The sequence below is a fragment of the Phascolarctos cinereus genome, unplaced genomic scaffold, assembly GCF_003287225.1.
Source record: "Phascolarctos cinereus isolate Bilbo 61053 unplaced genomic scaffold, phaCin_HiC Scaffold_3;HRSCAF=262, whole genome shotgun sequence".
In the NCBI taxonomy this organism is placed as follows: domain Eukaryota; kingdom Metazoa; phylum Chordata; class Mammalia; order Diprotodontia; family Phascolarctidae; genus Phascolarctos; species Phascolarctos cinereus.
The window spans coordinates 16309454-16326109 of NW_027555736.1; the positions used below are offsets into that span (position 1 = coordinate 16309454).

The 16656-nt window shown below is 38.9% G+C and overlaps 1 protein-coding gene across 2 annotated transcripts in view; it reads right to left on the bottom strand.

The window, feature by feature from the left end:
- PCDH15 (protocadherin related 15) overlaps positions 1 to 16656 on the bottom strand; it is a 1495046-nt gene that overhangs the window by 839459 nt on the left and 638931 nt on the right. For both annotated transcript variants that reach the window (XM_020978669.2, XM_078150714.1), the window contains one exon: positions 112 to 177. In XM_020978669.2, the coding sequence (XP_020834328.1) occupies positions 112 to 177 (66 nt within the window). The remainder of the gene's footprint in view (positions 1 to 111; positions 178 to 16656) is intronic.

Here is a 16656-nt window from a genome sequence, read left to right on the forward strand (position 1 = left end):
TTGAATTGGACCAAAGCATTAACTTTCTAACTTAACTCCCAGCTCATCTCATAATGACCTTTGAGAAACCACCTTTCTTTAGGCATATTTACAGATGTCCAGAGTACTCACCATTTTTACTTTCTTCATCAATGGCCACTATTGTTGCAGGTGGGCCTCCCCGAGCCAGCTTACAATCTAAAAGTGTGGGAAAAGAAAGAAAATAAAATGGCTATGACGTCATCATTCAAAAAAAAGTATCCTAAGTTCATATTGGTGGCTGATAAAAGGATTATCATTAACAAAAAAATGCATAACGGATGAGAATATTTTAGTGTAAAGTCTCTCATGGCCCATATCCATGCCTTCCCGCATCAGAACATGAGCCACTCAACAAAGGCTAAGCCCATTCAGATTTGTCTGTCAAGACACCAGCGGGGACCAGTGTTGAGCAGAAGTCCTTCAGGACAGAGATAATGGGATGGTAATTTAACCCAAAGAAAGAACATAAAGGGATGATTAACAGGGATAAATTGTAATTAAAGCTTCACAACAGAAACAAACATAATTGGAATTTAATTGTGATAAAGGATCTAACTAAATAGAGTGGAGAGAATTCTAATGATGCTCCATGAAGGGATGCAACAAAGACAGACAAGCCATGTGGAGGAGGTTGGTTTGGGTGTGTGTTCATCTTACCCTCATATTGCCAGTCTGGAGTCAAAAGTATAGAGTCATCAATGGAAGCAGTGCAGAATAATGCAAGAAAGAAAGAAAGAAAGAAAAAAATACATATGTACATATTTGGAGAGATATTAAAGAAAGATATTAAAAGTAGTATACAATAACTGATTCACCTATTGACCCTCAATTCTAGAGCAGGAAAAAAGGAAAACAAATTTTGAATTCTATAAAGTCTACCACTCTTTGAACACATTCACTAACCCATTAAATATGTATGATTAGTCTCTTTAAGAAATGAGAATGGCTTTCTAAATTACTGGCACTATGTTCACATTTGGCTTGCTAAATGGAAAAGAAAAACTCTTTTCTTATGAAGAGTTACATTACTAGCAGCAGAGTTGATTTTTTTCTTAAGTCAGGGTAAGTTACTGAATGAAGACTAATGACCAATTACTTTTGTAGACCTTGATAATGTCCTGCAACACATCCCAGGGGACTCAGGGAGAGAGACTCCCAACAGCCTCACTAGACCTGGTAATTAAAATGTAAAGGTTTTTCATACAAGAAAACAAATGTCCCTTTCCCAAGTCCCAGAGAAAGAGCTGATTCTCAGTTGGGAATCAGATTTTCCTGGGGGTCTGGGATGCCAGGCAGAGTCACAGGGCCACCTGCCCATTCATCCTCATTTGGGAGAATTCAAGGACATCAATGTCATGAATAAACTTCAGAATGCCATGTTGTTTTCCTATCTAACTTTCCAGGATCATTTCACATTACACCTTTTCCGGTCCTCTTGACTCAATATGGCCTGGCCTGCTAGTTGTTTCATATATTTTGCATTCTAATTCCTCTGTCTTTGTCTTTAGCCAAGCTCTCTCCCATACCTGGAATGCACATCTGGCTCACAGCTGACTCTTACCATCCCTTGTTTCCTTTGATGCTCATCTCAGGTATCACCTTTCCAAATCAACTCAGCTGTTGGAGTGCTTTACCTCTTAAACTATTTTAAATTTATCTCTGCAGATTACATGCTACCCTCCCACAAGAGAATGTAAGTTCTTTAAGGGAAGGGATTACTTAATTTTGGTATGTATTCTCCTAGCACCTGGCATGTAGAGTAGGTAAAGTACCGTAATACAATGTGATACAACACAGTATGCTATAAATTCTTCTTGAGTCAAGATGAATTACATTAATACAAAAATTGTTTCTTTTTTTTTTAAAGTACAGAGTAGTACAGGTTGTGATGTATCATCAGTCTTTTCAGGCAGACTCCCATCAAGCTGCAGTTGTTAGGCAATGTTTCTCCAACTCGAGGCATGACTTCCACGCAGTCACACAACCAGTAAGTGTCTGAACCTGGACTGAAACTCAGGTCTTCCTGACTCTTCATCTGCTTATTTATCCACTATACAACTTAGCTACCTTATAAAAAAGGGGCCTTTATCTGGAGCCCAGGGAACATATAGATTTATATCCAAAGAGCTGGCCTCAGAGTCAAGAAGACCTAGCTAAAGTCTTACCTCTGGCAAATATTGGCCGTGCTTCCTCCCATGAGTCCTTTAATCTCTAGATGATGGAAGCAGCTGTCTAAGACTTTTTTTGTTTGTTTGTTTATTTTTTGGGGAAAATTTATTTATTTTAATTTATAAAATTACAGAAGCATTTCCATTACATAGTTGAATTAAAAAAATGATGATCTCACATGAAAGGGCACATCTATTATATACAACCTGCTGTTCCTTTTAAATAGTTAAGACTTTTACAGAGAAGCAAACAGATAACGAAACAATGAAGTGGTAGATGCTCCAAAAGTGCCTAAAATGTGATTTAATCGATCATGAATTGACATAGAAAAAAAGACTAATTATTAAATAAATATTATAACCTGAAGTGAACCATATAGATTTATCAATTCTGTTTCTTGCCAATATTTTCTATAAAAGTTATGTTAATTGGACAAATGCATATTTTTTTCTATTTCTAATGTTTAGTGAAAATGATTCATTTTAGTGACATTTTATTTAAATTAATCCTTGTAAGTTAAAAGTTCACCTGAAAAAAAAAACACTTAAAAAATCAAGAAGGTGAGAATTAGCCCCAATGTTTCATGCTTCTCCAGAAAATCACTATTAAATAGAAAGCAGACATGTTTCAGGAAGGCATGTAGGAAGAGAATGGCTCTATAGTTGTGTGTGTGTTTCCATTTCTAGGGTCCACCACTAAGGACATATATATTGGAGAGTACATAGAAGAGATGACAAAAAAAAAAAACCCAGAACTTCCTCAACTTGGAAATAGTTCTTTTCTTAAAAGCTGGATTATGACCACTGTCTAGACACAGAATGTATAACTTCTGAACAGTGTTCTATTGATCAGAACCTGTCTCCATATCACCAAACCACAGAATTTCAGCCTTGGTTGAAGATCTAGGCTAATTAATCCCTCTGTGAAGAGGGACTGATTAGTTAGTTACTTAATACCAAAGAAGATCTGGGCTAAATAAGTCCTATCTAAAAAGGATCCCTTGAACTACGTTCTTTTGTGGTATTCCACTCTTTTCTTCAAGATAGCCAAGTGACAGTCTCCATTTCACTTTGGCATTGCTCCAGTGGTTAGAAAGTCTTTCACCATCATCAAGCCTAAAGTCACCTTTCTGCCAACTGAAACCATAGCTCCCAGTTCTGCCCTCTGGGACACAGAACAACCCTTCTTTGATGGGAGTGGCCTTCAGATATTTGAGGAATGACACTATGTCTCCTGGAAGACTTTCCTTCAGAATAAACAGCCCTGTCCCTCCAATCAATTCCCGTATACTTTGGTCCTGAGGTCCTTCCTGCTAAATTTGTGTTGTTTAAGATCTCTAGCCTGTGGATATCTTTTCTCGCCTGTGGTAGAAACCATACTCTAGAGGTGGCTGACCATACAAGAACACATTTGGACTTCTAACTTCCTATTCCTGCTGCAAGCTAGACCTCTCAATGCCCACTAGGATCACATGAGTTCTTTTTTGGCTACTAAGTTACAATGTTGACTTACGTTGACTTTGTGGTCCTCAAAAACTCCTAAATCCCCTTTCAAACTGTAACTTAAAACTGTCCCCCCTTTTTTTGTTGTACTTATGAAACTGACTTTTTTTAATCAATTGTAAGATTTTATATCTATTCTTATTGAATTGCATCATTTTTCTAAGGAAATTGGAAGAAGAAAAAAGATATTGTAGATATTGAAATAAATTAACATTATAAATTAAAAATGATTGAGTAATATATTGATTAGAGGAGAAATTTGAAGAAAACAGTTTCTAGAGTAGCATGGCAGATTCAACCCTAGGAGAAATAAAGAAAGAAAAAAAAAACAAAGGAAGGAAGGAAAAAGAAAGAAAGACAGACAGACAGAAAGAGAAAGAAAGAAAGAAAGAAAGAAGGAGGAAGGAAGGAAGGAAGGAAGGAAGGAAGGAAGGAAGGAAGGAAGGAAGGAAGGAAGGAAGGAAGGAAGGAAGAAGAAAGAAAGAAAAAAAGAAAGAAAGAAGAAAGAAAGAAGAAAGAAAGAAAGAAAAGAGAAGGAAGAAGAAGGAAGGAAGGAAGGAAGGAAGGAAGGAAAGGAAGGAAGGAAGAAAAAGAAAGAAAGAAGAAAGAAGAAAGAGAAAGAAAGAAAGAAAGAAAGAAAGAAAGAAAGAAAGAAGAAAGAAAGAAAGAAAGAAAGAAAGAAAGAAAGAAAGAAAGAAAAAGAGAAGGAAGGAAGGAAGGAAAAGAAAGGAAGGAAGGAAGGAAGGAAGGAAGGAAGAAAGAAAGAAAGAAAAAAAAAGAAAGAAAGAAAGAAAGAAAGAAAGAAAGAAAGAAAGAAAGAAAGAAAGAAAGAAAGAGAAGGAAGGAAGGAAGGAAGGAAGGAAGGAAGGAAGGAAGGAAGGAAGGAAGGAAGGAAGAAAAAGAAAGAAAGAAAGAAAGAAAGAAAGAAAGAAAGAAAGAAAGAAAGAAAGAAAGAGAAGGAAGGAAGGAAGGAAGGAAGGAAAAGGAAGGAAGGAAGAAAGAAAGAAAGGAAGAAAGAAAGAAAGAAAGAAAGAAAGAAAGAAAGAAAGAAAGAGAAAGAGAAGGAAGGAAGGAAGGAAGGAAGGAAGGAAAGAAAGAAAGAAAGAAGGAAGAAAGGGCCTCTGAGTTCTCCTTTATCTCATTCTACTTTCCCCTTTTCACCAAAGTCCATTCCCCTGGAGCATCCAACTTCTAAGAGCTTCCAATAAAAAAGCCTAAGATCTTTAAAAATTGTCCCAATGCCTTCATTCTTATCCAGCATTACCTCTCTGCCCTATTCTTGCAGACATTTCTATCTCTATTAGGCCATAGAATGATAAAGGATTAATCAGAATAAAGCAAAAACAAACAAATTTTGATCACCACAACAGCAATCCAAGAGTGGAATGACCTACCATGGGAAGTAGTAGGGGTCACTCATCAAGAGCTCCATTTCCATTGGGCTTCTCCCTATCGTAATTAATCCTGCATCAGTGGGAGCTGGTTCAATTGACCTGTCTGGCCTTGTACATAGCAGACATACAATAAATGTGTGTTGAATTTAAGACATTACACTGGATCTTCCCTGCACCATTGTCCACGAGCTATCTCACGAGACTGCATTTTAACTCACCCTATGAAATCAGGTTTCACTTCAAAGGCTTACATTGGACTTGGGAAATTCAGTTTGAAGGCCTATAATTACAGTCAGCTGGGTCCCAAATGGGAGCAGGGTATAACTGTTATTAAGCAGCCATACAATTAGAAATTAGAAAGCTGCAAATGAGAAGCTATTCTGAATACAGGAATTGGGGCTAGGAGGACGTACAGCTTTTCTGTGTCTCCACAGAGGAAACAACAAACCTGTTCCAAACAAGCAAAATTAGGTACAAGGGGAGTCACAACTGGAGTCTGATTCCTATTTCTAGAGAACAACTTACAATGAGAAATTCTTGAAAATATCCAGCCCTCTATTCTAAGAGGTTTGGGGACAAACAAGCAAAATGATGTGGCCTAGTATCATTAAAAAGAATCATTTTATTTGTACATTGGCAGTTTGATTTTATCTTCCCACCCCCACCCCCCATGAAGTAATCCTTTTTTAAGTCTTTCGAAAAAGACAGCTGTTCACTTGGAGTCAGAATGAGAAGAACTGACCCTTGTATTTGAGGGGCCCAGTTCTTCCTAGGAAAGGAAGCTCCTCCCATATTGGCCAGAGGGGCTCCTGTTGCTGCTACTTATGTTGGTTTACTTAGAAATCCTTTCTTTTTCCATGTGATGCTGTAAGGTAGGGGTTCTTACCCTGGGGCTTGTAGATAGATTGCAAGGGGTCTGTGAACTTATATGGGGGAAATACATCTTTATTTTCACTAAACTCAATTGAAATTTAGCATTTCCTTCAATTATTTGTTTTTAATCCAGAAAGAAGACTGTGGGATTCACCAGACTGCCAAATAGGGTTCAAGACACAAAAGCAGTTTAAAGTCTTTTCTTCTAGGGATTGGGCAAGATGGGAAACTGAAGAGTAAGGTGATATTTTACATGTGGGGGTACAGCGTGAGAATTATTGTCAGGAATATCTGGGGGAAGGCAACTATGCTTCTCTTAATGAAGCCTAAATCAAGGCAAGTCAATAAACCTTTTATAAAGTAACTACCATGTGCTAGACATTGGGCTAAGTCCAAAGATATAAAGAAATCTAAAAAAAAAATGTCACTTCTGTCTTGGAGCTCACAGTCTAATGGGGGAAGACAATATGTAAACAAGGAAGTAGAGGCGAACATTTGGGGTTTTGGCTGCTTCATTGCACTGGTGACTCTTGTCGATGTTTCACTCCATCGAAACTGTGAGACATCCCTCTCCTGCCCTTCCATCAGATGAAGTCTGTCCAGCCTATTTCATAGGTAGTTGAAGCCCAGCAATATTTTAGAATTTAACCATGCATTACTTCCATGAGAAGTATGTTGTGAATTGTAACTCGGAATGACAGCAATGTACAAATAACCATCTCACAGTCCATCTCCTCAAAAGCTAAAACGCGTTCCTCATGTTTATTCAATTAATTGTTGTTGTTTGGATGAGTGCCCATTTTATTTCTCTTTTGCTAGATCAAGTTAAAAGCTTGGGGAGAAGAAGAACAAGGGAAGATCCTGTACCACGAACAAAAGACACCCAAAGTTTCAGTCTTTAGCCTAGTTTGGGGGCCCTAATGTTTAGTGCACGTCCAGACAAGGGCAAGTAGGTGGCACAGTCGTTAGAGTGCTGAGACTGGAGTCAGGAAAACTCATCTTCCTGAGTTCAAATCTGGCCTCAGACACTTACTAGCTATGTGACTCTGGACAAGTTATTTCACCATGTTTACCTCAGTTTCCTCATCTGTAAAATGAGGTGGAGAAGGAAATGGAAAACTGCTCCAGTGTCTTTGACAAGAAAACCCCAAATGGGGTCATGAAGAGTCAGATCAGACATGTGTGAAACAACTGAACAACAATGAACATTATCAAAAAAGGGAAAAAAAAAGGAAAATAGGTGAAATCTGTCCATATTCCTAGTACTGCCCTCTTTGTCATATTTTAGTGAACTCTCCCTCCAGGATATTTTCTCTTCCTTTCAGATTTAGGAGATTTAGGTCATCTCCTCAGGGTCTTTAATTAGTCACCCAGTACTAGGCTCCCAAGTAACTCCTAGCCTTTTTATTTTAACTGCATCCTTGTTGTCCACCATGTTGAACCCTTAAATTCAAGATGTCTCAGGTGAAAGGGGAAAGGATGTTTGGGGACATCAGCCTTTGAAAGTTAAAGGACTATTAACTTGAGAGTCAAGGTCATTGGTCTAGCTTCCTAGCTATTCCAAATGCTAACTGTATAACCTTGAATGAGTCAATCAACTCTTCAGAGTCTCAGCCTCCTCATCTATAAGAGGGTGATGCTAGTGGCAATAAGGTTCAACATCTGGACAGTGACAGCTGCCTGTGAGATTCCGTGGAAGCCCCTTAAAATCAAGTTCGAAGGCTGAAGGTACAGAGAAAACTCCAAGTGTACTGGTAGGGGTTTCTTCACTAGGAGAAAACCAAGGAGGGGGTATGAAAATACTGCAAGAGGAGACTAGCAAGGTCAAATGAATAAATGCTACCAAACGTAGCATCGCCAAAGATTTTCTCTCATGTAACATGTTTTGAAGTGTTGAATCATAGCATCATATAGTCAGAGAAGGGGTTCTTAATGCTTTTTGTCATGGTGATCTGGTGAAGCCCAGAGACCCCTTCTGGGATTAACATTTTAAGGGCATAAACCAATTATATTGAAATACCTCATGCACGTGTGTGTGTGTGTGTACATACACATATACATTGAACATATATATACATATACACATGTACTACATAGATGTAACTCTATATTAAAATATATGTAATATATATGTAGTATACATATGTTTGTATATAGTTATAAATATATATATATATATAAACATACATATATATGCATGTAGCTTTATATATATATTTGAGTGAGTGTGTGAAAATCAAAATCTCCTGATTTAAAAGCCTTAGGATTAGAAGGAACAGCAACAAAGAGGGTGGTGTGCTGGCCTGGGATCAGCAGGCCTGTGTTGGAGTTCAAGCTGAGATAGTTATTCTTTGTGTCCTTGGGCAAATCACTCAAAGTCACAGATTCTTGGGTACTACATAAGTAAAATGGAAATAATTATAATTTGCACTAAATAATACATTTGAAGTGGGGATAAAAGGAGAGGGGCTCTATATGCCTCAAAATATAATTGTAAATAATACTTAAGAAATGTGTTATGTGCTTACCCTTTGACCCCGCAATAGCACTTTTAGGACTATATCCCAGAGAAATCATACAAATGGGAAAGGACCCACATGAACAAAAATATTCATAGCAGCTCTTTTTGTGGTGGCAAAGGACTGGAAATTGAGAGGATGCCCATCAATTGGGGAATGGCTGAACAAGTTGTGATATAAGAATGTAATGGAATACTATTGTGCTATAAGAAATGATGAACAGGTAGACTTCAGAAAATTCTGGAAAGACTTGTATGGTCTGATGCTGAGTGAAGTGAGCAGAACCAGGAGAACACTGCGCACAGTAACAGCCACACTGTGTGATGACTAATATTGATAAACTTAACCCTTCTCAGCAATACAAGGATCTAAGACATCTCTAAAGACCTCATGCTGGAAAACGCTATCCACAAAGAAGAAAGAACTACGGAGTTTGAATGCATATCGAAGCGGACTATTTGCTATTTTTTTTTCTTATGTTGTGTTTTGTTTCCTCTTTCTAGTGCTTCCTCCTATTGGTTCTAATTCTTATTTACAACATCACTAATGTGAAAATATGTTTAATAGGAATGCATATGTATAGCCTATATCAGATTACATGCCATCTAGGGGAGGGAGGTGAGGAGAGAGGGGGAGAAAAATGTAAAACTCAAAAGCTTACAGAAGTGATTTTTGATAATTCAAAATAAATTAATAAAAAATTTTTAAAAAAAGAAATGTGATATGTAATTGTGAATAGGTATTATGATATAGAGAGTCAGCATTAGAGTCAAGAAAACTGGGGTTCAATAACATCTTCTCAGACTTACTGGCTGAGAGACCTTAATCAAATCACTTAACCTTGTGGAGTCTCATTTGTATGTCTAAGGATATAACTTGCAGAGGAGGTACTGATCTCTACTAGTAAGGGGAGTTTCCTCATTGGAATTTCCTTATAACAAGGAAATTGAAACACTCTCTCTCTCTCTCTCTTTCTCTCTCTCTCTCTCTCTCTCTCTCTCTCTCTCTCTCTCTCACACACACACACACACACACACACACACATACACACATACACACGAATGTGTACACACACAATATATATGCAAATAAATATATATTATATATGTACACACACTTCTATATATGTATGCATGCATGTGTATGTATATTGGGAATATGTATGCACATATGCATACATACACTCACCCATAAATACACATGTAGGTATATGTATATAATATACATCTTCTTGGTTTTCATCCTTCATTCTTGAAAAGGACCAATGCCATCAAAATGGTGGTGTCTTGACTTGCAAGCAAATTGGATTTCAGTGAGGCAGAGCTGTGAAAAGTCATCAGCCTTGCTTTCTCCTCCTGAGTTCTCAGAGTCCAGTGGCAAGACATAAATCAGGATGACTGGAGATTGCCCCGGATGCAGTAGGAGACCTTGGCTTTTTTAAGAGAAGGACTTTCCCAGGTCTTAGTTTGTCTGAGGCAACACCCATTCAGTGTGTTAAGGGTAGGTAAGAATTGAAGCAAAAGGTGGCCTAATTTGCCTTCATAAATTAATCATTGTGGGAGGGTAAGAACCTTAGAGTTTCAGTTAGGATATGTATTAATATCAGGACTCATTATTGTTTTTGATTTATAGGAGAAATTTGTCTCATTATTTAGCCCTCCCTCCATTCCAGTTAAGTACAGGTCAGTTTGAAACCTAGGAGAGTCTTAAACAAAAATGAATTTGACTTCATTTAGGGACTCCTTTAGATGTTTGTTATTAATGATAGGCCAGAAATGGAAGTTAGTGCAATGTTTCAGGTACAAATACTCATTCCATTGCTGAAGCATGTTATTATCCTCTCTCCTAAGTGAGAGGTGATGGACTCAAGATGCATAAAGAGAGATACATTTTTGGATCAGGCCAATGTAGGACTTTATTTTGCATGATAATGAATGCTTGTTTGAAGGACTTTTTATTTTTCTTTCTTTTTCCCCTCCCCACCTGGGACAAGTGGGAGGTGAGAGAGGGGGAAAATGCTGTTTCAGTTTTTTAAAAAAATAACTAAAATGAAATAAAAATTTGCAATAAAACTAGTGCTTCCTTTTGTCAGAAGATTTATGGTCTACTTAGCAGACATAAGGTTTATAAAAATTCAAGGATAAAAAAGTGCTAGCCATTTTGATAAAGTTATGGCAACACGCACTTATGAAAGATCTCTATAATTGTTACAATATGAAGATGAAGATATAAATTGAAAATTATTGTACTCAGATGTCACCTTAAAAGAGCATTTCTTTAGAGGGAAAACACTTCAGTGCAAGGTAGAGTAAAAGTCTTAAATGGAGATCAAATTCAATACTAGAATGTAATTTCTGGGACTGGAGGACCATTGATGTTTGGCCTATGGGTTATCTGTCTCCTGCTATGTAGGGTTGTGAATGGGGGAGGAATGGAAGAGCTGAAGCTCTCTGAGCCTTTATGAGACAGTTGAGGACCTCCTCAATGTATTCAATTTCATCCATGACAATTCTGATTAAATCACAAACTCATTGGCAGTCACGACTAAGCTTTCTTTCAATCCTGCCACTGCTTTCCTACAATCAGTTCATGGTCAGGTTCAAGGCTTGAATACAAAATGAATGCTAAAGTCTTCGATGGTCTATGAATGATGGCTGTACGTTTCAAATAAAAGAAGTAAATAAGTAGAGTTCTCAGATGTGTCTCCATTCCCTTCCTTCCATACTCAGGTTAATCTGTGATTCCTTTGTTCTTACCAAGGGTCATAGGGTCAGAGATGAGGAAGCGGACAGAAAAGTTAGAGGTCATCAAGTCCAACCCTCTAATATTTCAGAAGAGGAACTGAAGTCTAGCAGGTACTTGTTATATCTATAGTCTTTCTAGTACCAAATCTGTGAGCATTCTTTTTCAGGGGTATATGAGTGTGAACTTCATATATTTGAAGGGATCTTATGTGTATAAGAGAGTAAACATGTTCTGCTCAACCCACAATGGCAGGAAAGTGAAGTGCTGAGGGAGATTAAGGTCACAGATTGGTTGTTGCCATTTATTCTCAAAGAAGACCAAAGTGACATCGCTATGTTGGAGTTAAGGTGCAGGCTGTCTGACTGTGTCTGATCAGACCAAGACAGGTTTGGAAGGCCCTACCAGAGTTCAGGTACAAATAGTCCACAGGAACCTTGGGACTGGAGATGTTTCTAAACAGTCTAGTTATAAAAATTGAGCCCACATCCTGATTCTAGATCCAGCCCCTTCTCTACTAGACCTCACTGAGTCATGTTTGGCCCACCTCTTTTGGTAATTATACATATTGCTATCATTGGTGTCACTCATGAATATAGTCAGAGGGACCATTGTGATAAATGATAGTCATTTGTTCTGTGAAGTTTAGATTCAGTCAAAGGGCCACACTTGAGGTCCTAGAGGCCACAGGTTCCCCACCCCTGCGGCTAACCAGTATTAGTAGAAGGAATTTGTCCAGGAGATTCTTATACTAATCAAATCATAGACCCAGGCCCCATTCCTGTCCAATGTAGTAGGATTAAATGTTCTCTCTGGTCAAAGCAAGCTCTGCGCCTGGCACATTGTAGAAGAATGATTAATCTTTGTTGACTGGACTTAACTTAAAATAGTAGAAATGGAGAGCTGCTGAAAAAGGGTGCAAGAATGAAGAGAAAGCAAGAAGGAAATTCTTGTTTCTCAATATAACAAAATATTTTAACAATCAGATTTGTCCCAGAGTGGAATGGGCTGACTTGTAGGTTATTGAAATTTCTTTCTCTACAATTCTCTAAAAGAAGGTGTTTGTGATTGGGTGGAGCCAAGATGGCACAGTGAAAGCAGTGACTTACTTGAGCTCTTCCCCAAACCCCTCCAAATACTCATAAAAAATGGCTCTAAACAAATTCTGAAGCAGCAGAACCCACACAAAGACAGAGTGAAACAAACTTCCAGCCCAAGACAACCTGGATGATTGATCAGAAAGGTATATCGCACCGGGCTGGGCACTCAGGTCACAGCAAACCTGGAGCAGGCCTCAGAGGACTGAATCACAGGCAGCTGTGGAGGTTTCCAGACTCCTCAATCCACAAATGCCAAAGACAGCTTAGAAGGTCAGTGGGAAAAGTCTGTTTCTGCAGTGCTGAGACAGGAAGGCAGGGTCTCAGCTCCATTCCCCAAGAGCCTGGCCCTGGGCGGGGCAGCTGCTTCTCGAGCTTCTGGCCCATAGACTGAGGGGGAATCCAGTGGCTGATCAGAGAGAGATTGCAGGGATCTCTTTGCCAGTGCTGAGGCAGGAATCTCTTGCTTTCCCCATGTTTGGATCTGGGTCACAGTTCTGGGAGGAGGTGCTGGGGTAAGGAGGAGAGCTGGCATGGTGGAGCTTGTAGTGGAGATGAAGAGAAACCCCTCCTAACAGATACAGGACAGAAAGGAGTATTTGTGGTCACAGGTCAGGAAAGGAGTAAACACCTTGCTCCTTAACATACCACCTTGAAAGAATGGAAAACTTACAGGTTCCTACAAGTATCTCTGAAAATAGCTGCACAAACCCCTGAAGCTTGGGACAGTACATTCTCCAAATTGGAAGCAGATTCGTACCTTAACAAAGAGTTTAAAACTCAAGTAATTGGTGGGGGATCATGAGCAAGCAGTGCAAAAAGAGTCAGACTATATTATCTTACTTTGGTGAAAAAGAAGATCAAAATATACAACCAGAAGAAGACAGCAAAGTCAAAGCTCCTACATCCAAAGCCTCCAAGAAAAATATAAATCAGTCCCAGGCCTTGGAAGAGCTCAAAAGGGATTATGAGAAGCAAGTAAGGGAAGTAGAGGAAAAACTGGGAAGAAGGTGTTTGTGAGCCTGACTGGGCTACTACAGAAGGGATTTGAGATTTGAGTGTTGTTTGAATTGTGCAGGTGTGGAGATCCTTTCCAACTCTTATAATTCTTCGATTCTATGTTTTCTTTAAATCATGTTCCATGAGCCACCACCATCATCTCCTGTTCCTGTTCCTCCTCCTTCTTCTTGGGGAAAGGAATAACACCTTTAAATATTTGAAAGCCAGAAAGTAAAGAAGAATTAAGAATCTTATAGGGTGAAAGAAGAGACTGTAAAAGCTGGGTTGAGTCATCATAAAAATAACAACAACAAAACTAACATCTTAGTCACTGGCCTCATCATTTCCTGGCCCATAAAGGGAGAAGAAATGGAAGCCGTGTCATATTTTATATTCTTTAGCTCAAAGGTCACTGCAGTAGTCATGAAATTAAAAGACTCTTGCTCCTTTGAAGGAAAGCTACAGCAAATTGCACAGCATAGTAAAAAGCACAGATATTGCCTTGCCAACAAAAGTCCATATACTCAAATCTGTGGTTTTTCCAGTAACAATGTATGGCTGTGAGAGTTAAACTGTAAGGAAAGCTGAGCACTGCAGAATCGCCACTTTTGAATTGCAGTGCTGGAGAAGAGTTTGGGGAACCCCTTAGATAGCAAGGAGATCAAATCATTCAATATTTAAAGAAATTAACTCAGGCTCTTCACTGGGAGGTCTAATACTGAATCTGAAGTTTAAATACCTTGGCCACTTAATGAGAGGAATTGGAAAAGACCTTGATGTTGGGAAATTTGGAGACAAAAGGGGGATGGGAAAGGATGAGAGAGATAGAGAATATCATGGAAACAACAAACACGAACTTGAACAGACTTTGGGAGGTAATTGAGTATGGAAGGGCCTGGCATGCTGTGGTCCATGGGGTCACAAAAAGGCAGACAAATCTCAATGACTGAACAAAGCAGTAGGCATTCTCTTTGGCCCCAAAGGGCAAGGCAGGATGAATTACTCTGCATAGACATCTCCAGGATGCCAATTTAAGCTTGATACAAACTTCCTAATAGTCAGATGCATCCACAAGTAGACAAGCATTTTCTGGGAGGCAGTGCGTTTCTTTTTAACACCTGAAGTGTTTTAGCAAAGGCTAGATGACCACTTGTGGGATGTGTTGTAGAGAGGATTTTTACTGAAATATGGTTTGAACAAGATATGCAATGAGGGCTGTTCCAAGTCTGATTTTCTATTATTCTGTGATTTTGGCTACCGTGTGAGAGTCTATGCTGTTTTCCTATACCTTTCCCTCTCTACAGATCCGTTTACTCAAAGGACTGCCAGTGGCATCTACCTGCTCCACCCTTCTTCTCCCCCCATTAACTCAACAAGACAGCTGAATTTGTTTACTTGCTGAGTTATTTTTCCTTAATGAATGACAGCTGGTATGTGGCTTAGCTGGGCTCATATATAATTTAAAGGAATGAAGGAAGAGCCCTACAGAGTTCTGCTTCAGGTTGAAACTTTGCAGCCAACTTAACCTCCACAAAGGGGTAATGCATGGATCATGGGGCAATAGATTCGGAACCAGAATGGACCTTAGAGGCCGCAGAGTCTACGTCCTCCTCATTTTATGAATTTGTCCACAATTACCTTGGTAGTCAGTGACAAAACTGAGTTTCAAACTCAGGACTAAGGATTTAGAGCCCTGAGCTCAATGGTCTTTCATTTTTTTTTTACAGTGAAAATGGCTATTTGATACATTCGTGTATTCTGCACCTGCAAAGGAACACATAATGCCCTTGAATTAATTTCTGATAAGGTAGTGAGATTCAATGCTCCTAGTTTCAAAATCGCCACAGACACAATCAGTGATTTGTGGTCATAATCTGGTCATAGACCAGTAAGTGATCATGAGGAATGGCAATAGTGGCAGTCTTGCCCTATTCCTTCCTTCTCCTCTACATTCCCCCACTGCGAAGTTAAGTCCCCCATGTCCTTGGGCCCAGGGTCCAAACTGGCAAAGAATGGCCTACTAAGTCTATAAACTGGAAGGATGACTGAGTTCTCGAAGTCATTCATTTAGTCATTCATTAATTTGACAATTACTAAATTAATGAGTACTTGTAAAATGCCTACTCTGTGCTACACACTGACAAGACATAAGTAAAAATAATAGAGTTCCTGCCCTGAGTGACTTTATGTTTTGTGGTGTATAAAAATATCAGGAGACATAATTTCTGGGTAATTAATCATTTTCTTGATCATGCTACTGGATTACTATTGAAAGGGGTCAGTAGTACTCTGCAATCCCAAAGACCTCTCATGGAACCTACTCAACACTTGCATGGCCTTGGAACAGTGGGTGTTTCTGAGGGAGGCATTTAACTCTGATTGGCTAAAAATTTAAGAGAAGAATGAAAATTACAATAAGAAGTGGACCCATTCTAATGTGGGTCTAGGAAACATGATCACTCCTCATCACTCTCACTCCCAAACTATCCCTAGCCTCCACAAATCTAGACAAAGGATCTACCCACACCCAACGCTGAGTAGAACAGGATGGGCTGTGCTTTCCCTACTGTAGAATCTCTTTGTAAAGGTATTTTTTTTCCTAGTTGGGTATGGTAACAACTCCACCTAGATAAGATGGTATAGGTGAGGCAAATTTTTGGGAAAGGTCAAGGATCTCCCCAATAATTTCATATTTAATAATCATTTCTCTCTATTTTGTCAGAGGAAATAATATAAACATATATACATATCTCTAAGATAGGTGGTCCAGTGGATAGAGTACTTGACATAGAGTCAGGACATCCTGAATTCTTAGGTGCCTTTAGACTTCCCTAGGGTCACACAGAACTTCTATCTGCCTTAGTTTTCTCATCTTTAAAATGGGGTTAATAATTATATCTCCTTACCAGGGTTGTTGTAAGCATAAAATGAGGAAAAATTGTTATATTTGTAAAGAGCTTTGGAAAACTACCTACGTGATGCTACTAATTTTTTGACAAGGTAATTTCCAAGAAGAGCTACTAAAATCTGGTTAGATGACATGAGGAAGGGGTCAAGAAAGACTTTAGGTAAGGGATTGCATGAGCTATACTTTAAAGGAAGATGGTAGGCATTCAAAGGGCAGAAATGAGAAAGGCACACACATGGAAGATGGCATACCCACTATAAGAATATATGAGAATATGAGAAGAAGCAAGTTAGCCAGTGTGGCTGTTTCGCAGAAAGACTGCGTGAATATAGACAGTACGGGCAAGGGTAATATACCAAAGGCTACAAGCTAGGAGAAAGATATTTAATGGCAAACAGAGGAGGCACCAAGGGACCGCTTTTTCTTCTCAAG